The sequence below is a fragment of the Camellia sinensis genome, chromosome 3 (genome assembly GCF_055761805.1).
Source record: "Camellia sinensis isolate YWXY chromosome 3, ASM5576180v1, whole genome shotgun sequence".
NCBI lineage: Eukaryota > Viridiplantae > Streptophyta > Magnoliopsida > Ericales > Theaceae > Camellia > Camellia sinensis.
This window is the reverse complement of record NC_138963.1, coordinates 109,809,388-109,833,069: the sequence shown is the minus strand read 5'-3', so window position 1 is coordinate 109,833,069 and position 23,682 is coordinate 109,809,388. Positions and strand designations below refer to the sequence as shown.

Here is a 23,682-nt window from a genome sequence, read left to right as displayed (position 1 = left end):
CAATGAAGTTCTTTTTTACCTGGTACAAACATATATATAAAATATTGTTGTAGAGGGGCTTCTTCAATGGTGGGTAGGCACCAAATTCAAACAGTTGATTCTCAAAAATTGGAAACTAGTTCCTGCAGACGCGCCCGCGTGGGCCTCGTGCTATAGTTCGGACTCGATTTGTGTCACGGTTCTTAATCTGAACCAAAGAGTCCAAATCCGGCAAATCGTTTTGAGAAATAGATTTTTTGAAAATGAGTGCCAAACATGGACTGCTTTGCCAGATACAGAGTCGCCACCTAAATATTTTAAAATGGGAGAATTTAGGAAACCCTGACTCGGTGCCAAAGGCACGTGTCCGTCATTGCCAAAGTTGCCTCGGCTCGGGAGCTTGGGTACGATTGGGGAAGGTCAGCTATGAGCACCCCCTCTCGCCCGGTCTGAAGATCGGCCTCTACTAACCGTGATATCTAGTTTTGAAAACTTTATGCGTTCTTATTCTGGTTATTAGCCTAGATTTACTATGTGATGCGCACAGCATACAAGTATAGACTAGATTGCCTAATTTGGAAATAAACATTGCACATCCGTTTGTCTTGAAAAACATTTTGGAATTTGCTACTCGCAAGTAGGCTAAAACACGGATTTCAACGAGTTTTTCCAACTCAAACAACCCAACCTTCACCCACAAGCATTCAAACAGTTTATCACATAAGCATCTAGCCACATGATGAGCATGCTGTCATGATAGCATTCACACTCATGCGAGATGCTAAAGCATAAATACTTACATCATACTCCGTGCCAAAACAATAAACTAGTTAGCAAACATGCGTGGTCCTAGTTCATGTCAATTTGACTAATGCAACACATACAGGATGCAATTAGAGTAGGCTCGGCTAACCTAAGCATGGCATGTGAAATGCAGTCCATTGATGCATGTATTCAAATCGGAATTGAAGTACAAATGTAGTTAGCATGATGTACCGAGCCTGATGCATGCAATACAAATGCATGAATGCACGTATGCATAGCATAAGGTATGCTAATTTTAAATATGCCCTAATCTACCATCATAAGCAGGTAAATAAAAGGGAAGAAAGACTTGAAGTTGGAAGACATACACACACTCACGCACTTATTACACAATTGCCCTCACTCGGAGGGACCAAATAAATATTACAGTCCGAATAATAAACAAATAAATTATTACAGAATTTCTAATTTACTTAACAGAATGAATGTAAAAAAAAAAAGGTAGCCACGGCCCCTGCCTCGGGATGCGCGAATGATGCATGCTCGAACCCGTCTTGTCCGGAAAGCCCGTACCATACCATTACTACCTCTGTTTTCACTGTCTTGCTTCTCTGAAAAATTCCAAAGCTCTGGGACAGATTCCTTTCACACTGCAGAATACCATCGGTTGGAGTAAATTGCCACCGGCAGTGTATAATTTCCGTCGGCTGATTTTGGAGTCACCGGCCATTCACCAATGGCTGGTCGGCACTTAATTCTGCCGGTCGGCAGCAACTTCCTGCAGAAGACAGTTTTGACAGCAACAGAGGACAGACAGCATATGGCATGGGATTTTAGGCACATGTAAGCATGCTCATGTTCCCCATCATGTATTGAACTCAGGGAAGCATGGCCCTCGATCCTCGAGCCATCAGTTGTGTATGATAACCCAAGGGATCAAGCTTGCCATTTGATATAAGAATGCATGTAACACACAAATGAGGACCAAGGCCTTATCATGTCGAAGTCAAAGGCCCCGGTGACCGAGAGTTAAGACACGTTGCATCACTTATAGTATGAACGCTCCTTAACCCTCACACTTGGTTTGACACCCCAAACCAAGTAATGCAATGCATGTTATGCAAACATGACTTAAGAAATGCAACATGAGATCAAGATCCAAGGCATGCCAAATGCCATACAACTACTATGGCAAGTATGCAATGCTAGGCATGCAAGATGCAAATGCAATGCAAACATAAACGGTTTAGGCAATGGGATCATCATATTACAACACCTCATGAAGCAACCATGCAACAAACATGAGACAAACATGCAATGGTGGCCTAAAATAGTAAAGGGGCAGACTTCAATCCACCTCAAAACAGTGGCCAAAAGTGCCCAAAATGATGGACAAACACTCATGCCAACATGCAAGCCAATGGACCTAAGGCTAAGGCACAAAAAGGGGCACTTTACTTCTGCCAATATGACCATTCATGGCATGAATTAGACAAGTAAGAACAGAATTTTAGCATGCAAAAATGGACTCCAAAATCCACTAATATGGCAACTTAAGTGGCTCCAATGAGATGCATGCACCAAAATCCACTAATGGTGAAAGCAGTCTTCTCCCGGTCTTCGAGTGCCATCACTATCTGATTGTAACCTGAGGAGCCATCCATGAATGAAAGCAAAGCATGCCCCGCTGTAAAATCCACCAACTCATCAATATGCGGCAGGGGAAAGTCGTCCTTCGGACTAGCTCTATTCAAATACCTGAAATCCACGCATACTCGGATCTTGCCATCCTTCTTTGGCACTGGAACAATGTTGGCCAACCAAGTCGGGTATTCGGATACCAACAGGAAGCTTACATCAATTTGCTTGGTGACCTCTTCCTTAATTTTGATGGCCCAGTCCGGACGAATCCTTCTAAGCTTCTGTTTGATCGGTCGGGCCTCGGGGTCAAGAGGGATCCGGTGTTGTACAATCTCAGGATCGATTCCAGGCATGTCTTTGTAGGACCACGCGAAAACGTCTTTGAAATCTTTTAATAAAGCGACTAAGCGCTCCCGTTCCTCTGAAGACAACGTGGACCCGATCTGGACCAGCTACGGGTCCTTCTCAGTACCAACATTCACAGTAGTGATTTCATCCATTAAGGGTTTAACAAATCTTTCCTGCTCTTGATCAATTAATCGTTGCAAAATCGGAGGAATTTCTTCCTCGTTGTTTTCATCAAAATTTTGAAAATCCTGATTTAAGCAATAAATCAAAGGCACAGAAAAATACTCAGAAACCACATCCACCTCATTCTCATTAAATACTTCCAAGCCGTCCGATTCTTCTGTTAAAACAGACTCAAAAGAGAAAGAAAATGACGACCTAGACAGGACTGTGGCATCCGGGTTATCACCCCCAGGAATACCGGACTCAGACTCAGTTGAGCTGGAACCTGATTCCGACTCACAAGATTCGGTGGAATCAGATTCCGGCTCACTACCTGACCCGGTGCTGCTAGATAAAAATCCCTCTTCATATTGCCAAACGAGAGAGGGTGCGATGGATGCATCCAAAATAGTTGATGGTAGGCCCACAGCCGTTTCATTCCCGATCATGCATACCGAGGAGTTATCCCCCAAGCACTTCTGTTCGATCGGAGGATCTGAAAGTAGACATGTTAGTGCTACCCCCATTTCATTTTCAGCGTCCTCGGACTGCACTTCCTTACTCTGCTCAGCCTCAGCCGATAGATCTGCTTGCCTTTCGGCGATGTCATTCTCAGGTAACTACAGGTCAAAGAAAATCTCAAACCCCGGTACGCGCTTCCTCTCTGCGTTCAGCCACGGCTCTGGGAAGCCACAGAACGGAAAGTCCTCCCTCTCCCGGACGAAGCGTCCGTTTAGGGTACCCTGAATGGGCCGGTGCATTAGGTCAAAGGGCTTCCCCATTTGTTTCTCTCTGGCTCTTTCGGCCATCTCCTTTCCTTTCCTTATCCAGTCCTCTTTGGTGGGTAGATAACCCAATCCAAAGGTATGAGGGTTGTGTGGCACTTCGGCCAATGCCGCGACGCCTTTCCGACCGCTCTTTCCCAATCCCATCCCGGGGATGTGCTAGAGCTTGTTCATGAGATAGACTGCTTGAGCACTGACATATACCCCTTCATTAGCTGCCATAATGTCCTGTACAACCCGAGCCTCAGCCAAGGTAAAACCTGATATGAACACATCTTCCATACCGTGCTCGATTTCTAGAACAGGCGTAGATACCTCCGGCGGCGGATGAATTGATGATTTTCCGAAAACAATGGCTACTCCCTTCCCATAGGGGTATTTCACCACTTGATGTAGGGTGGAGGAGACCGCCTTTACCTGATGCAGCCACGGCCGCCCCAAAAGTAGGTTGAACGTTGCAGGAACCTCCAAGACATGGAAATCTATCTCATGCTGTCCCGGCCCAACCTTTGTTTGAATCTTAACTGTCCCCATTACTTCCCGGCTTGTGTTGTCATACGCCCGAATCACCTGGGCCGTTGGCACAAAGTCCGCGATTTTCAGACCGATCGCGTAGGCTGTCCTTGCCGGACAGACGTTGATGGCGGACCCTGTGTCGACAAGCACCACGGGTATCCATTTATCTCTGCACTCCACAGAGATGTAGAGTGGCTTGTTATGGTTCGCACCCTCGGGTGGTAGTTCTTTGTCAGAAAAGGTCAGTATCGGGGTAGCTCCTCCCGAAAAGACTAGGCCCACCAGCTGTTCGGGCGTGGTGTCTATAGAAAGCTTGGCTTTGTCCATGGCTGAAAGGACAGCCGGCCTATGTACTCGAGAAGCCATAAGCAGCCCCCAGATGGAGATGTCTGCTTGTATTTTCTTCAATTGTCTCAATACGGCCTCGTCCTCGAGTTGTTTTTTCTTTTGCTTTTCTGCCTCCCTATCTTTTCCAGACGCCTCTGGTTGATCTAGGTGTGGAGGCTTGAAATACCGTCCACTCCTAGTCATGTGATCGACTTCGCCGATATACCAGGTATCATCTGGTTGGTTACTCCCCCAATCTTCGTCTGTGTGGGCAAGACATAGATCCTCATCCTCCCACCACATTCCATCTGCTGCTGACAGGCACCTGTCCGGTTTTGGCATGACTGTTCTTATACTTGCAGCACCTTCTATTCCTATGCTCGCGGCATTCTCCTTTTCTGTACTCGCAGCAGTCTCAATCCCCACATGGGCTTTTGCCTTCCTGACTCTCTCGAAATCTTCGAATCTCCCCTGTTCCGACTGTGTCAATGCAGCCGACTGTCCAATAATCCCCGTACTCGAAATTCTCCAATCCCGAGCGAAATTCTCGGCACCGGCGCTCTCCGGCGATGCACTCTGTTCTTCAACCCTTCCGGCTGCCACTGATATTCTTGCCCCCTGCCGGGCCTTGTTGCGGCTGAAACTCCTCCACCACATCTGGTTGGTTGTCTAGCCATCCTGTAGCCTCTGTTGATTCCTCATAATCGAACCAGTTGACGGCTAAGTCCTCTGGATCTTGGTTACTGTAAAATTGGAGCTTGGCGAGGTCCTCTTCCACAGCCGTTGCATCATCCGTTCCCTATCCCAGACTGTCCCCTTGGATCACACACAGCTCCCCCTCTGTTGGTAGTTCCATATCTGGCCTGTCTTGGCCTATTGACAAAATGTAGTCACTCGGACTATAAGCATTCCCAACACCACTCCCAGATTTCGCAGACTCTGGCTCAACAGTCCTCTTCTCCCTTGAAGTCTTCTCTCTCCTGTTCTCAATAGTCACCACCGTTGCCTTAGGTTGGGCTAGGGAGATGTCCATCATGCACAAATTGGTGCAATCGGGAAGGAACACTTCCGGCTTAGGCAGGTGGGAAGGAGTGATATAGATGCTAGGATTGTAAGGCACAACCCCGGCTTGGATGAAGTTGACTCTTTTGGGTGGTGGAGTTTGGTTATGTGTGGGGAGAGGGTTTGTGGTAACATTGGGTTTCTCGGGAGGCAAAATCACCCCGTTGTGGATGAGATCTTGAATCTCATGACGCAATCGGAAGAACAGGTCGGTGTCATAACCGTGCTGTTGGTGAAATGCACAATATTTAGAGGGGTTGTGGGTAGCGGAGAGTCTTTCTGGTAAGGGCCGCGGCTCTAGGGGCTTCAAATGCCCCTTTCTGATTAAGACCCCCAAAGCTTTGGACAGGGGCATATAAAGTGGAGCGAAGGTTCTGGTGTTTTTGGGTGGGTATTTGACTGTTTATGGGTTGCTTCCGGACGCACCGGAGAATGGTACGGCTACCATGGTTCTTGGGGGAGGGTTGGTGGTGACCATACTCACTTCGGAGGTCCTGGTAGTTGTAGCGCCACTCGGGCCTGCATTAGTGTTACGGTTGAAAGTTCTGCGGGGCTGCTCCCAGTCATTATCAATCAATCCTTGCTTTAAGGCATCCTCAATCTGCACCTCCATTTCATGTAGGTCAGAAAAGGTAGGGAAGGGGAGTACAATCATCTTCTGCATTAGCTTCGGTTGAAGATTGCGCACAATTATCCGAATCTGGTCTTTGTCTGTGGGCCTTAAGGTCATCATCGAAGCCTTAGCCCGCCATCTGGTTACGAATTCTGAGAAGCTCTTTTTGGGTTCTTGCCTCGTTGTCTCGAGATCCCGGGTCGTAATCTCGATTTGTGTATTGTATGAGTACTGCAAGATGAAGGCCTCAGCCATCTCATCCCAACTTCTCATGACGTCATCCTCCAATTTGGCATACCATATGGCCGCTACACCCGACAGGGTCCGGCCAAATAGAGACAGCTTCTGCAGTCTAGTGAGGCCCATTGGCCTTAGGATGTCTGAAAACAATCTTAGGTGCACCATGGGGTCTCCAGACCCATCAAATCGATCAATGTGCGGCATCTTGAATCTGTCAGGCAGCGTCACGGCTGCGTCGGTATACCCATCTTCGATGTCAGGGATGGTCTTGACTCCCTGGGATCTTTTGAACATCTTTTCCAACTTACTCAATTTTAAGGCTGTGGGGTCAATTTTGAACTCAAAAGGAGAGTCCGGTATATTGACAGGCGTGGGTGCCTTGGATAGTTGTGGCGGAATCGGGGGCGGAGCTGGCCCCGTTGGAAGGTCGGTATCCTCTTGGACGTTCCGGGTATTTGGTGTTTCTTCGGGTATCGGAACCCTTGGTGGGGGAGGAACTTGTTGCGAAACAGATGCTCCGTTTTGCTGTTGTAACCTCACGATTAACTCTGCTTGTTCGCTCACAACCGTGGCCTGCTGCTTGGTGAACTCTGCCTGCCGAACAGCATCCTGCTGCATCATCTTCATGCTTTCTTGGAGTTGGCGCACCATCTCCTCTAAACTAGCCATACTGTTTTGTTCTGACTGAATTGTCGGTATATGTTCCCTCTCTGTGGGTGAAGCAGAACCCTGATCCCTACTGTACACAGGTGGGGTAGACAAAGCCCTCTGTACTGACTGTTGAACTGATGCCCTCTTCCTAGCTGTCCTCCGTCTAGTAACCGGGGGTAGAGAGTGGTACACTGGTTGCCCGTCTACCAGATCTTCAGATCGATGGAGCCGACGACGTCTAACCCAGAGTGCTTGGGGAATATCTACCGGGTTGGAAGCAATGGTGCTAAACTACCTAGCAAAAAGATAAATAAAGCAATAAACAAACAATCGGACAGCATAACGGCATAAAATAAACACATACAACGCACAGTTGGGCATTCATAATACACAGTTGGTAAGCCGAACACACTGTTCGTTGATACTGATCACTGTTCCCCAGAATCACTGTCCCCAAAAATTGAACCTGATATCCGCAGATAACTGATTCTCAAAACACTGAACTGGTGCCCGCAGGCCTGATGCCCAAACTCGCAAACTGATATATGCACCCTGTAGAGACACACTCTAACAACACATAACAGATAATTGAGAGCCAAAACACCCCTATGGAGGGGTAAGGTTTCCCTGTCTTATTTTGTCAGGAGCTAGGGTTTCACTACACACGCAGCGATTTTCAAACAACCTAACATCGGGTAAGCAACCTGTCCTAGCTTGGAATGGTCACTATGGATTTCGATATGCACTAGGTCGAATGGTCAAAAAGGGTGCCCCGGAAAAATCGGGGTTTGTGTTCCCATGCTGTCAGAGCCCATAACCGGTCAGCCTTATGGTCATGCCTTGACAAGACAAGCCTCCGGCAAACCATTCAGGAATGGCAGATGGCAAACACGGTGTCCTATGCGCACCAATGCACATGCAATGCAAAGAGACACATAAATGAAATCAAAACAGGATATCACGAGTTCGAGTCAAGCACTCTAAAATCCCCAGCGGAGTCGCCAGAAACTGTAGACGCGCCCACGTGGGCCTCGTGCTATAGTTCGGACTCGATTTATGTCACGGTTCTTAATCTGAACCAAAGAGTCCAAATCCGGCAAATCGTTTTGAGAAACAGATTTTTTGAAAAGGAGTGCCAAACATGGACTGCTTTGCCAGATACAGAGTCGCCACCTAAATATTTTAAAATGGGGAATTTAGGAAACCTTGACTCGGTGCCAAAGGCACGTGCCCGTCATTGCCAAAGTTGCCTCGGCTCGGGAGCTTGGGTACGATTGGGGAAGGTCAGCTATGAGCACCCCCTCTCGCCCGGTCTGAAGACCGGCCTCTACTAACCGTGATATCTAGTTTTGAAAACTTTATGCGTTCTTATTCCGGTTATTAACCTAGATTTACTATGTGATGCGCACAGCATACAAGTATAGACTAGATTGCCTAATTTGGAAATAAACATTGCATATCCGTTTGTCTTGAAAAACATTTTGGAATTTGCTACTCGCAAGTAGGCTAAAACACGGATTTCAACGAGTTTTTCAACTCAAACAACCCAACCTTCACCCACAAGCATTCAAACAGTTTATCACATAAGCATCTAGCCACATGATGAGCATGCTGTCATGATAGCATTCACACTCATGCGAGATGCTAAAGCATAAATACTTATATCGTACTCCGTGCCAAAACAATAAACTAGTTAGCAAACATGCGTGGTCCTAGTTCATGTCAATTTGACTAATGCAACACATACAGGATGCAATTAGAGTAGGCTCAACTAACCTAAGCATGGCATGTGAAATGCAGTCCATTGATGCATGTATTCAAATCGGAATTGAAGTACAAATGTAGTTAGCGTGATGTACCGAGCCTGATGCATGCAATACAAATGCATGAATGCACGCATGCATAGCATAAGGTATGCTAATTTTAAATATGCCCTAATCTACCATCATAAGCAGGTAAATAAAAGGGAAGAAAGACGTGAGGTTGGAAGACATACACACACTCACGCACACTTATTACACAATTGCCCTCACTCGGAGGGACCAAATAAATATTACAGTCCGAATAATAAACAAATAAATTATTACAGAATTTCTAATTTACTTAACAGAATGAATGTAAAAAAAGAAAGGTAGCCACGGCCCCTGCCTCGGGATGCGCGAATGATGCATGCTCGAACCCGTCTTGTCCGGAAAGCCCGTACCATACCATTACTGCCTCTGTTTTCACTGTCTTGCTTCTCTGAAAAATTCCAAAGTTCTAGGACAGATTCCTTTCACACTGCAGAATACCATCGGCTGGAGTAAATTCCCACCGGCAATGTATAATTTCCGTCGGCTGATTTTGGAGTCACCGGCCATTCACCAATGGCTGGTCGGCACTTAATTCTGCCGGTCGGCAGAAACTTCCTGCAGAAGACAGTTTTGACAGCAACAGAGGACAGACAACATATGGCATGGGATTTTAGGCACATGTAAGCATGCTCATGTTCCCCATCATGTATTGAACTCAGGGAAGCATGGCCCTCGATCCTCGAGCCATCAGTTGTGCATGATAACCCAAGGGATCAAGCTTGCCATTTGATATAAGAATGCATGTAACACACAAATGAGGACCAAGGCCTTATCATGTCGAAGTCAAAGGCCCCGGTGACCGAGAGTTAAGACACGTTGCATCACTTATAGTATGAACGCTCTTTAACCCTCACACTTGGTTTGACACCCCAAACCAAGTAATGCAATGCATGTTATGCAAACATGACTTAAGAAATGCAACATGAGATCAAGATCCAAGGCATGCCAAATGCCATACAACTATTATGGCAAGTATGCAATGCTAGGCATGCAAGATGCAAATGCAATGCAAACATAAACGGTTTAGGCAACGGGATCATCATATTACAACACCTCATGAAGCAACCATGCAACAAACATGAGACAAACATGCAATGGTGGCCTAAAATAGTAAAGGGGCAGACTTCAATCCACCTCAAAACAGTGGCCAAAAGTGCCCAAAATGATGGACAAACACTCATGCCAACATGCAAGCCAATGGACCTAAGGCTAAGGCACAAAAAGGGGCACTTTACTTCTACCAATATGACCATTCATGGCATGAATTAGACAAGTAAGAACAGAATTTTAGCATGCAAAAATGGACTCCAAAATCCACTAATATGGCAACTTAAGTGGCTCCAATGAGATGCATGCACCAAGGCTCATTTCTAGGCATAAAAGGGCATATCCTCAAAGCATGAAAGAGGTCGCATATGTAAGCATACAAGCATGATTTATGGACTGAAATACGACCCTAAATGATGCCAAATCATGAAGATGGTCCAAGCTACGCATGCTAGAGGCCAATATGCTCAAGGCTCACAAGCCAAAACACAAAGAGAGGACACCAAACATGGCAAGCATGACTGAAACAAATGGCCAACAAACCTTGAACATGGTGAAATAATGCCAATATCTTCATGAAATTAGGCTAACACATGCAAGAATCATGGCCTAAACAAAAGATGCATTTCTAGGCCAAATAGAGGAATGTAAAGCAAGTATGTTAAACATGAAAAAGGGCACAAATCCGACCAAAAACAGAGATCATATGTGACCTAAGGACACCCAAAAAGTTCTGAAATAGGGCCAAAAACAATCAAGCATACATGTTGCCCTTTTAGCCAAAAGGCAAGAAAATAAGGCAATGAAGGGAGAGGGGTGTCCCTCCCCTATACAAGACTTCAAACCACCTTCCTCACCATTGAAAATCCACTGGTTTTCAGTGGTGAGAAGACCAAAACACTCAAGCAAACAAGGCCTCACAAAGGAAGCACCAAAAAGGCCAAATAAGGCCTAAGAGGGTGAGTTTGAACTCGAACCGCAAAAGACCCTTAATGAAAGTTCTTAAGCATGAAAATATAAGCCTTTTTTATGTTATGCACAAAAACTAAATCAGCAAGCAAGATAGGTAAAAAACTAGTGCAAGTTTGGGGAAACTAAAGCAAAGTGATTACCCTTGAAGATCCTTTGAAGAACAATTGGTCCAGCCCTCTTCTTTTGATCAAAATCAGTCCAAAACTCAAGAATCAACCCTCAAAGCCCCTCAATCTCGGAGCAAGGTGTAATGGTGTGTGTATTAGTGCAAAAGTAAGGTCAAATGCACTTTTAGGCCATAAAACACACACAAGGGAGGAGAGAGAGGGAAATATAGAGAGAGGGTGTGTATGTATATGTATGAGCTCTGGTTTTGCTTCCAAAATTGCTAACCTAGAACAAGGAGAAGACCCCTCCTCTTATAGAAGTCCCTCTTGCAAAGCTTATTCAACAAGCTTGCTTAGAGGGAAATCCCTCCATACACGTGTATGGAGGGGAACAGAGTGGGTGCCAGCTATCACAGCTGGCACAAAATATCTACATAAAGTAGATGAACAGTAGTCGGCTGCTCAAAATTGCCATTTTGACAAAATGGAGTGCCGACCGGCAACAAACAATGCCGACCGGCAATATACATTGCCGATGGCAACAAAACACCAGCCGGTGGCCTCCGGCCATGGCCGGTGGTGTGTGGGGATGCCTCAAAAGGCATTCCCTGCCCCTCCAAGGCAAAACACAAGTGTTTGGTGTAAAACCAGACACTAAACAGTCGAGTCGAGAGATCCTGAGGCCAGGCGCGCAAGCCGAGACCTCCGGGAACTCAAGACGAACACAAACATGGATGATCACTGAGTGTTCAAACGGTGACGTCCAAGTCTTGAGGACGGTCAAAAATGGGGTGTCTACAGTTCCCTTAACAATGATGTGGTAAATTTGGGGGCTAGAAATGACTGCTTATTCAATGGTAGGCAAGTAGATTGGGATGAATTAAAAGAATTGGTCAAAGTGAGGATAGCAATTTGGAGAAAGTACAATCTGAAAGGGGTGCAATATTCTAAACAGGACAGAGCATGTATGAATAACAGGTGTGTGGGCATCACTTGATACTTAGCAGCTGCAGGGAAGGGGCTGAAGATCTAGTGTTTTCAAATCATCTAATGTTTTCTAAAACATAATTGGGAAAAAAAATATGAAGAATACAAAGAGCGAGAGCGATTATTTGCCACAAACACATTACAATTTTGAAAATGTAAATTATTAGGTGTGCATACAATTTTTGTAGCTGCCACTTTGTTGACTAGTGTCCCATTCTTCCTTTTGTGAAGCGGTATATATAGTTTTGCTCGATCTAGAGCAATCTTATCTTTTTGTTCCTATGAAACAATCATATCATTTGAGAATAAAATCATTATACAATGTACTAACCAAATTGAAAATATAAAACAAGGAATGAAGTTTGAAATACCATATCATATGCATGTTGTGCATAAATTTTAAATCCTGCTGTTTGTGCACTTGTTTGCTCTCGCCGGCTTTCCTTATTGGTCGTACTAAGTTCCTTCACTCATAAATCCAAAAGATATATCCTAAGCACGTCAAAATAGAGAATAAAAATACAAAACCCAGGTATGATATGTTGAGTTGACACACAAAATCACAAACCACTGGTGGCCAATGTTTTTAGTGAAGTACTTCTAATGAAAAATGTTAAAGAAGTATATATATGTCATTGTCTCCAAATACAATATTATTAAACTACAAAACACGAGTTGATATATAGAACTACAATGTTTTTTACCTTCTAACACCTCTAAGAAAACCACTGGTAGCCTTTTTTTTTTTTTTTTTTTTTCAGCAAAAGGAAAATGTTATTGATGTTATAAAGAGTAGAACATAATTACATCAAAAGAGGAAGCTAAGGTAAAATAGCATAAGCGCTTAGCGAATCCCGACTAAATTGATGGAAACACTCAAGCCAAACAAATGCTAAACCAACCACCCAAAAACTAATCATCAGCCAATTTTGCAATACAAAACCAATTAACTAACAAATCCTAACACAAAAACATCACAATCACAACCAACATAACCACAAAAAAAATACATTATAAACAAAACCACCCTATAGAGCCAAACAAAATGCAACTACGGCCACAAACCCCCTGAACCCAAAAATCATACGACAACAACATCATTCAATAAATAGCAGCAGCCTCTGTTTAAGAGATGACTACTCAAGACAAGGATGTTACTTGTGACATCTATCTCATTATGCTCCAACCAATTATATTATATTATTAACAATTATTCAGTCAATAATCATTATCCATCAACACAAAAAGTCAACAGTTTATTTACAATGTTAGAGCATCTTCAAGGGTTTAAGGATAATGTAAATCTAAAATGACATGTGAGAAAGTGTTGGAAGCTCTAAGAAAAATATCAAAATCTTATTTGACATTTAACATCCTTTATCAAATTTGACATAAACCACGAAATCAATTTTTGTTCAATTTATTTATTTAATGGGCCCATTTTTAGGGAGTATGTTAAAAAAAATGATATAATGACATTGTATTATTTGATAGAAAACATACATCTATGCATACCTGTCCTTCCATTGAAAACCAATACACGACAAGGTCAACATAGTGCTCACGGTTAACCGTTAAAGGCGCAGTAGCTACTTTTTGTGCTTCTGTCTTTGTCTCATCATAGTACTTTTTTTAAATAAAAAACTAACATATTAATCAAATTAAATGAGCATTTTTTTTTTTTAAATCAGCAAAAGAAAAAGATCTTTATTGATAAATCATAAGCTTACAATTACAGCAACAATACATGAATGAAAGGTGGGGGCTAGCTCAATCAAGTCTAGCCAAATATAGCAGTGTACAAAATAAAAGCAAGCTCTGTTTCTTCTCTGTTCCAGCAATAAATTCAGTCACAAAAAATTCCATCGCAACACTAAAACATAATAGCAGCAGTGTGTTTGTGCATGCACATAGATAAATGGTAAGATTTAGTCCCAGTGTGTTTGTGCTCTGAAGTACTTTTTTTTGGCATCAACATGAACTTTTGATCTTTATGTAAATTTTTGAAAATAATCTGAGATTGGTTCTAAAGAAATTTCTAAACTTCTTTTATGTAAAAAGGAAACATACCCTAAAAGGCTAAAAAATCTTAAATATTTCTTAGGATGGCCTATATATATTTCTTAGCATGTATCAGGTTGGCAACTAATATATATATTTTTCTCTATTCTCTTTAATTTTTTTTTTTTTAATTTTCCTCTTGCTGAAAAGGAAGCACATGGACATAATGTTTACAGTTGAAACTACTGCCACAATGCTCCTTACTTCAAATGCTTTGAGGAGCATGGGCTTGGATACTTGTAATTCAATAAAATGTTTTGACTTGTAATGTTTGTATGGAGGTCCTAGACAGCAGAAAATGGATGTCATAATTTGATTTTTGAATGCTATATTATGAAAATGTCTCTTCCTTTCTGTTGTTTCAGTTTGGCTATTAAAGCTTAAGAAGGTGGATGTATGCATGTTCATGTTAGTTTCAAGTAAATACTGATACATTTTTTATGCAATGCAAAGAAGCCATAGTCATATATTGGAAGCACTAGAGGTCTTTAGTGATATGGGAATGGCTGGTAACTTCCTTCAAGAATTGTGTCTTTAGATTCAACAAAAAAATGGCGTACATAAATGTTGAATTTCCTCTAATCACATTATTAAGCCAATAAAACATTACAAACTATGCATTAAATTCATGAACAACAATTTTCTCAACAAAAACAAAAACAGAACAAACCAATAAAGAAAAGGATAGACACTATTACTCCATTGTGGCATTTTGTCAAATACCTAGCATATATAATGATTCCTCAGTGCTATTCATAATTAGAAGCATGAGATTTCACTTCACTAATTATATTGGTTAAAATATGAATGTCATAGATGATCAAATATATATATTATGTGTGTGTGTGTGTATGTGTGAATATCATAATCAGAATACAGAACATGTTCAATCTATTTTCTAAATTATTTTCCCAAATCAAAATCATTCAACATGTTCACGAAATCCTTCATAATAGAGAAATTTTGGAGATATTAGAAGCAATATAAATGGAATGGCAAGTACCCAAACTTGTTCGAAGACAGTGAAAGCAGAAAAGGAGAATCTGAGAGACAAGAAGAAAGAGAGATGGGTAGAGAGAGAAACTGAGAGACCAGAAGAATGAGAGGGGTAGAGAAAGAGAAACAGAGAGAGCAGACTGACCTTGAAATCACAGTGGTGCTGTAGCTTGACGTCGTCGATACATCGGTGGAGGATGAACAAAGGCGCAATGATACTTCGTGAAAGAAGTGTTGATAGACTATAGGGCACAAAATTGAAATCAAGGAGTTGAACGGTTTTTTGGGATTGATTCTGATATGTTATTCACCAAAAAAAATAATTCGGATAAGCGCGAAATTAGAATTTGTTTGGCGCCTTTATTTTGCTTGGCTTATTGTAGCGGTTGTGTTCAAACCGTCACTACAAAAAAAATATATGGCAGCGCTTTAAGAAAAAAATGTAGCTAAAAGTTTTATTTGTAATGGCGGTCAACAACCATCACAATAGCCCATTTATAGCAGCATTTTTCGGGCCGCTGCAAAAAAAAAAATGCTGCTAAAACTTGATTTTCTTGTAGTGTATCCTATATTTATTTTAACATTTTGGTTTAGGATTATTAATCCAATGAATAATTAATCAAACAAATTTGTAGGATTATTAGTAATGGGGCAGGGGTGGGATTATTAATCCAATGGATGTTAATCCAATTGGATAGTGAATACTACACTAATTTAATAGGATTGTTAATACTTCACTATTAATCTTGTGAATCAAACATGACCTATAAGATTTAATATGAATTACTCTTATGATTTTGAAAAGGGGGATTTGGTGATAGCCCCCTCACTATCTAATTTGTCTTTCAAAAGGACAAGAATTATATAAGTACTTTCAAAACCCCCTAATATTTTAAAACTTGTTTCTTTTACTATATTACCCTCATATCTATCAGCTCTCCTATTAAGTCATCTTCACTAGATATTTCAGAGTAAAATTTTACTCTGTATGAAAGTAAAATTTTACATTCTGAAACTAAAAGTAAAATTTTACTCTGTATGAAAGTAAAATTTTACATTCTGAAACTAAAAGTAAAATTTTACTCTGTATGAAAGTAAATTTTACTCTGTATAAAAGTCAAATTTTACTCTGAATAAGAGTAAAATGTTACACTCTGAAACTAAAAATAAAATTTTACTCTGTATAAAAGTAAAATTTTACTCTGAAAAACTAGTAAAATGTTAGACTCTACACAAAAGTAAAATTTTACTCTGAAAAATGAGTAAAATGTTAGACTCTACACAAAAGTAAAATTTTACTCTGTATAAAAGTAAAATTTTACTCTGGTTCTGTCAAATGAAAAAAACAGAGCAATAGAACCAGAGTAAAATTTTACTCTGGTTCTGTCAAATGAAATTAGATAAAAAATAACAAAAATAAATAAAAAACAAACAAACAAACAAAAATAAAACAAATTAATCAACAAATCAACATATCTAATTGAGAAGAAAAACTTCTAAAACTCAATCAACAATCACAAATCTCAATGAAAAGAATACATGTGTTCAACAACACTCATGCACACAAATATATATATATATACATATATTCTACTGTTCCTCATCCACATCATTCCCAACCTTCTGTTCAACTTCTTTCAATCTCGAAGCTTCAGCCTTCGCATTCAACATCGCCAGCATCTGATCAACAACCTCATCATGTTTCTTCTTCGCTTCTAATTGAGCCATCTTCACCACACTCCGAATCTCCCCCATCTACTCCGAAACCCTAGCTTTCGAATCTCCAACGACATCCTCATTCAATTTCAACAAAATTAAGGATGAGAGTCGATAAATTTATGTAGAAACATCAACAAAAATCGCGAAATGTGAAGAGATTTGAATGATTTGTGAATTTAACATAGCCAGATAGGTATTGAATCGATTGTACCTGGAGATTGTAGAGACGATTCAATAGTTATTCATTTGTGGTTTCTGAGCAGAGTTGTGAAATCAAAAATTTAGGGTTTAGAGACAGAGAGAGAGAGAACGAAGAAGGTAGAAAGATCTAGTTGAGGGGTATAATAGTCTGATAAAATATTTAAATAATAAATTGTGTCCTTTATGTAAGATTTTATAATTATGAGGGGGTTTAGAAAGTATAATTTTTTTCTTAGTCCTTTTAACAATGAAAGGAAGGTAAAAGGGGTTTATAGCTAAATTTCTCTTTTGAAAATTATATTATATCTTTTGAGATTTCTAATTTTATAACAAATTGTCTATTTTAATAATAAATCATGAAATCAATTAACAGTTTTTAATGATGTAAGAAATATGTTTCAATTAATAATTTAGTTAATTTTATTATATAGGAGAGTAATTATGAATTTTATTTTTTAAATTAATTTTGTTAATTAAAAAATTATGACAAATGAGTATTTATAATTTTTTAAATCACAAGAAGTAATTTATATTTTAAACAAATTTCAAGAGATGTATTTATAATTTATCCTAAAAAGAATTATCCAAACTATTCTAAATTATATTTTATAATATATATATATATATATATATAAATATATATGGTGATCATTCACAGAAGACTTTCTCTTATTATATAAACACTTAAAATATATGAAAACACACAAAATCATAAAATAATACATATTATTGTACTGTTAATTTAAAGGTGTACAAACAAACCCTCTTTTTTTTTGACATGTTTAATTTAATATTATTACATTATTAATCTTTCCATTCAATTTTATCATATTCAAAATCCATCCAACCTAATTCCTGCAATCAAGCAAACATGGAGAGCAATGGGTCTAAGTCTAGTAGCTTATTGTCTAGGCAATTTACTGCCGTGTTGCAAACGTTGATCGAAGTCTTTCAGATGGCTCTGTTTTATCAAACGTTTCTAATGGTTCAAATTTCACAAGGGCAATAACCATAAAAAGAATTACCCAAACTATTTAGTTACATAAAGCATCCTAAAAAAACATACTCGATTCATTAGAAAAAAAGTAATGGCAAAGTGGGTTAGTGTTCTCTACACTGCCTGTGTGTGGTGGTGCTTCTTCAGCAACACCCCTGCCACTTGCTTGGTGAATGAGACAGATAGATTAGCTTTGATTGCTTTCAAAGCTGCAATTGATCAAGACCCAATTGGGGCCTTGAGATCCTGGAATGATTCAGTACACTACTGTGATTGGAATGGCATTTGGTGCAGTCGTCGACATCCTGATAGAGTCGTGAAGTTGGAACTAAGGTCGCAAGGCCTGGTAGGATCGCTCTCGCCTCATATTGGAAACCTCTCCTTCCTCAAAACCATCGTCCTTCAAAACAATAGCTTCCATGGCCCAATCCCACAAGAGATTAGTCATTTGTTTCGGCTTCGAAACATAACACTCAGCAATAATTCATTTAACGGTGAAATACCCACCAACCTTTCCCGATGCTCAAATCTTGAAATCCTTAACTTGATCGACAACAACTTGACTGGAAACATCCCAGCCGAGCTAGGATCTTTGTCAAAGCTTAGAGGTTTGGGCTTAACTCGTAACAACCTTTTAGCAGGAACCATCCCTCCTTCCCTTGGCAACCTTTCAGTTCTTTCAATACTCTCTTTAAGAGACTGTGGGTTGCAAGGAGATATTCCGAAGGAAATTGCCAAACTTCAAGGCCTCACAATTGTCCAATTATCCGAAAACAGTCTATCTGGTACAATTCCTGCAGGCATTTACAACATCTCTAGTATCTCTGTGTTTGAAATGTTCCATAACCAACTTCATGGATACATCCCTTCTGATATAGGCTTAAGCCTTCCCAATCTCAACAATCTTGTTCTTGCAGAGAATCGGTTTATAGGGCCACTTCCTACTTCATTGTCAAATGCATCCAGACTTCAACAAATAGCCCTCTATCTGAATGATTTTGTGGGGCCAATACCAAGAGATCTTGGAAGGCTTTTAAGCCTCCGATATTTGACCCTTTATCAGAATAGGCTGCAAGATGACCTCAGTTTTATTTCGTCATTAACAAATTGCACGAGTCTACGAAGTATTGACGTGAGCGTCAATCTTCTCAGAGGTCCGATGCCCGAGTCCATAGCTAATTTCTCTTCTACGATTTTCTTCATTGCCATGGTAGACAATCAAATACATGGCAGCATGCCTTCAGGTATTGGGAACCTTCTTAGTCTCGCTGTCTTTGAAATGGCACGGAATCAACTTAGTGGCCCTATTCCTACCACCATTGGAAAACTTTATAACTTGCATAACCTTCTTTTTGACAAAAACAATTTCACACAGCTACCATCTTCAGTGGGGAACTTAACTTCGTTAAATATTCTCATCTTGGGGCAAAACAATATCTATGGAAGCATACCTCCGAGTCTCGGCAATTGTCATAGCTTGTTGGTATTAGATCTTTCTCATAATAATCTCAATGGTTCAATACCCACTGAAATTATGAGACTCTCCTCCATTTCAATTTTGTTTAGCTTAGCTAACAACGGATTGACTGGTGGTCTTCCATCAGACGTTGGGTCTTTGAAAAATCTTGAAGACTTGGATGTGTCCAATAATAGATTATCAGGACCTATCCCAAACTCTCTGAGCAATTGTTTGAGCTTGGAATGGCTTCATTTGGAAGGTAATTCATTTCAAGGAATGATACCTCAAAGCTTGAGAGAGCTAAGGGGTTTACGAGAGTTGGATCTTTCACACAACAATTTATCGGGGTTGATCCCAAGTTATCTAGGTGAGCTCCACTTAGAAAAGTTGAATCTATCTTTTAACAAGCTACATGGGAAAGTTCCAATGAAAGGAGTTTTTCAAAATGGAAGTGCTATTTCAGTGGTTGGTAATAATGATCTATGTGGAGGCATTCCACTCTTGAGTCTTCCTCCTTGCCTGTCCTCAAAGTCCAACAGCAATAAGTTCTCTCACAAGAAGAAGGTCATACTCATCGTGGTTGTTCTTGTGTTATGCTTGACAATGTTGGTTTGCTTATTTTTCATATTCCTTCATCCGCGATGCATTTCAAGAAAAAAAGCCTTTTCCATGCCATCGCTCAAGCACCATCTGTTACGGGTTTCTTATGCGGAGCTTCTCAAAGCCACTGATGGATTTTCTAAGGACAATCTAATTGGTGTTGGAAACTATGGTTCTGTTTACAAAGGAATTCTCAATCAGGTTCAGACAGTAGTGGCAGTGAAAGTGCTCAGTCTCAAGCACAAAGGAGCTTTTAAGAGCTTCATGTCAGAATGCAAAGCACTAAGAAGCATACGGCATAGAAATGTATTGAAAATTTTGAGCGTTTGTTCTAGTATGGATTTCCAAGGTAATGAATTTATGGCTTTGGTATATGAGTTTATGGTCAATGGAAGCTTAGAGAAATGGCTGCATGAAGATGGAGTCCAAAATGAAGGGCAGGAAGAAGAATCCAGCAATCTAAAGTTTATTCATAGGTTAAACATTGCCATAGATGTTGCTTCTGCAATTGAGTATCTTCACTGTCATTGCGATTCGACGATTATTCATGGTGATTTGAAGCCAAGTAATGTTCTCTTGGATGATGAGATGACTGCTCATGTTGGAGACTTTGGGTTAGCAAAAATTATCTCCACTGTTTCAAATGAGGAGGTTCAGTACCAGAGCAATTCAACTGCAGTAAGGGGAACCATAGGTTATGTTGCTCCAGGTATGGGTTCACTTTTAATCCCCATAATCATGCAACCACAAAAGCGCTGGAATAAACATTACCCTTCCTACAGGCTTACTATATGCTGTGCATTTGTTTTGATATCCTTTTGCTTTAAATGCTCTTTGAAACACAAGCCAATGAATGCTCCCTTATGTGTTGTATAACCTGGTCTTCAAAACATGTCTTTCTCATAACTTCCTAATCAAAATGGGCAATGCCTTTGATAAAACAGTGTTTGTTGGATTGAATTTTCAAGTTGACATTGGACTTGGTTGTTTCAGCTAGTGAAAGTACTGCTTTGAGCTAGGTTGTGAGTTAAGCCTGAAGATTTACAATCAGTTTAATCATTTGCCAGCCTACATCATATATAACAGAGACATAAAAAACATCAATTTCGAGTTTCATCCAGACTATTTTTACTGGTTAGTTTCATATAAGATACGGCATTTTAGGATGATTTGGTGTATCGTCTAGTGTAGAGAGACATTTATTGTTGGGACATTAATTGGTTTGTATTGTTTCAAAATGCGGGCAATAGCCCAATAATATAAATTCACACACACATAAAATGGGTGGGAGGCACCCTTGAAAAATCTGATTTTTTTGTAAAAGACTCATGGATTCATTTCCTTGTAGCTTTGTTATATGAGCATTTGCCTATATTTCGCAGGAGTCTGCGAGTATATTCAACCTAAAAAAAAGAAAACCTTTTTTTTCTACGTAAAACTACCAGAATAGGGCCCTAGTTTTTCTAGGCCACTAGTGGTTTGACTAAACAATATCCCGACCATTCATTGAACTTGTACCTGTAAACCACCACAACCTGTTTGTGCTAGACCCATTTATGTTTGATTTGGTCAAAAGACAGTGTTCATTTTTCTAATATAACATATTACATGCAGTTTTCTTGACGTTATGACCTTCCTACCTCACTTGCACAGACCAAAAGAAGAAGAAGAAGAAGAAAATTTGTAATTAATATATGTGAAAAAAAAATGAAAAACATAATAGATGCCCTCAACCATATTGTTTCTTCCAACTACAATTGGGTTATATTTTAAAAATTATTTTAGGATTACAACTTTGTGAATTAATCAGATTTTCAGTTTGCAAACTAAAAGTGTACAAACACATGAATCAATTTGCAGAGTATGCCACGGGCAATAGAGCTTCCCCACTAGCCGATGTGTATAGCTATGGGATTCTTCTCTTGGAGATGTTAACAGGTAAAAAACCTACCGATAATGTATTTACGGATGGTTTAAGTCTTCATAGCTTCGTTGAGAGTGCTTTGCCTGACCAAGTGATGGAGATTGTGGATCCTCGCATTCTTTCAGAAGATGAGCCAATAAGTTGGCTCAAGGACAACCTTGTTTCTGTGTTGAGAATTGGAATTGCGTGTTCTATGGAATCACCAAGAGATCGAATGCAGATTCAATATGTAGTTAACGAATTGTGTAAGATAAAAAATGCTTACGAAAAGCTGGGTTGAGCAAGGACTAAGAAAACATGACCTCCAAAGGTGTGTCTCCTAACAATGCTATTTGAGAATTGAGCTTTTTGTCTCCTAGACAAAACATATTTATTACCCCTTTAAAAAAATCTATGTTAGATTTCTCATAAGTTTTTTGTTTTTTTGTTTTTTTTGGTTTCAATTCTGTTTGTGCAGGAAAGACTAGTAAACCAAAGCATTCTTATGACTACCCTATTTTCTCCGAGAGGATGATTGGGGGACTATGTTGCTATGGTCCTCATATTGTCTTCGTCCGCTGAGCATTTGATAAATAACTGCAATTTTAGTTCTTATTTGAATATGTAAAATTTGCTCATGTGGGATCTTTAATTTTAAGTGTGTATGTGTTTTTCCTTATCTTCTTATGATCTTTCTGGTGTAACGTTTTGCGGTTCGCTGAATAACTTGTCATCATTTCATTAGTGTAAAGTCTGGTTTCGCTGGATACCATGCTTCAATTATTGTCTGGTTTTAATTTCTCATCAATTTGAGCGGTTCTTCAGCCACCTAGATGAAAACTTGTTAAGGCCAAAATGCTTTCAATTTTCAGCAAATTTATTAATTGTACCCAAGAAAATAAAGGGAAAAAAAAGCACTCAATTTTCTTGTGGATTTTTCTCACCTTTCTATGATAGATTTTGAATTTAAATTTAGTGTTTATTGTTGTTTTTGGTTTAGTTTTAGAATTATGATTTGAGCATGAAGTTGTAATTTATATGTGGAGTTGTGAGCTGAGTTTTAAAAAAAGAAAATTTGTTTGGCTATAAATTTTGAAAATATATATATATATATATTTATTTTGAATTTTGAAAAGAGTTTTGAAAAGAGTTTTGAGTTATATTTTTAGTTTTGAGTGTTTGAATTTTGAGTTGTATTTTGAAATTTTTTGAATTTATTTTTTTTAAATATTTAAAAATGTTTAAGAAAAATTTATTTTTTTCTTTTAAATATATAATTTTTATTTAATTTTTTTATTTTAAATATTTTATTTTATTTTATAAACATTTTAATTTTTTAAATTCAAAACAGAACTCCATACTTAAATCATAACCAAACACTTAACTCAAAACTCAATTCAAGAATTATTTTCAAAACTCACATAACTCAAAACTTCACACTACTTTCAAAACTCTACGCTCAAATCGTAACCAAACACATGACTAAAAAATTAAAATATTTAAAAATATATTTATAAAATAAAAAATAAAAATATTTAAAATGAAAATTATATATTTAAAATAAAAAATATTTTTTTAATATTTAACAAATATATTTAAAATATTTTAAAAAATACAGCACACAAATGTATGAAATACAATGCACATTAAAATAAATAAATTAATATTTAAAATATAAAATATTTACTTAA

At 39.4% G+C, this 23,682-nt stretch overlaps 1 protein-coding gene across 2 annotated transcripts in view; it reads left to right on the top strand.

Moving 5' to 3' along the window:
• LOC114309877 (receptor kinase-like protein Xa21) overlaps positions 1-22,742 on the top strand; it is a 99,466-nt gene extending 76,724 nt beyond the window's left edge. The window contains exons 1-3 of one of the 2 annotated variants that reach the window (XM_028255754.2): positions 18,034-20,797; positions 21,949-22,322; positions 22,470-22,742. In XM_028255754.2, coding sequence (XP_028111555.2) covers positions 18,121-20,797; positions 21,949-22,292 — 3,021 coding nt within the window. In that variant the 5' untranslated portion in view covers positions 18,034-18,120 and the 3' untranslated portion in view covers positions 22,293-22,322; positions 22,470-22,742. Of the gene's footprint in view, positions 1-18,033; positions 20,798-21,948; positions 22,323-22,469 lie in introns of those variants that run through there. The other variant, XM_082920531.1, reaches the window with a different exon arrangement.
• The last annotated feature ends 940 nt before the right edge of the window (positions 22,743-23,682 follow it).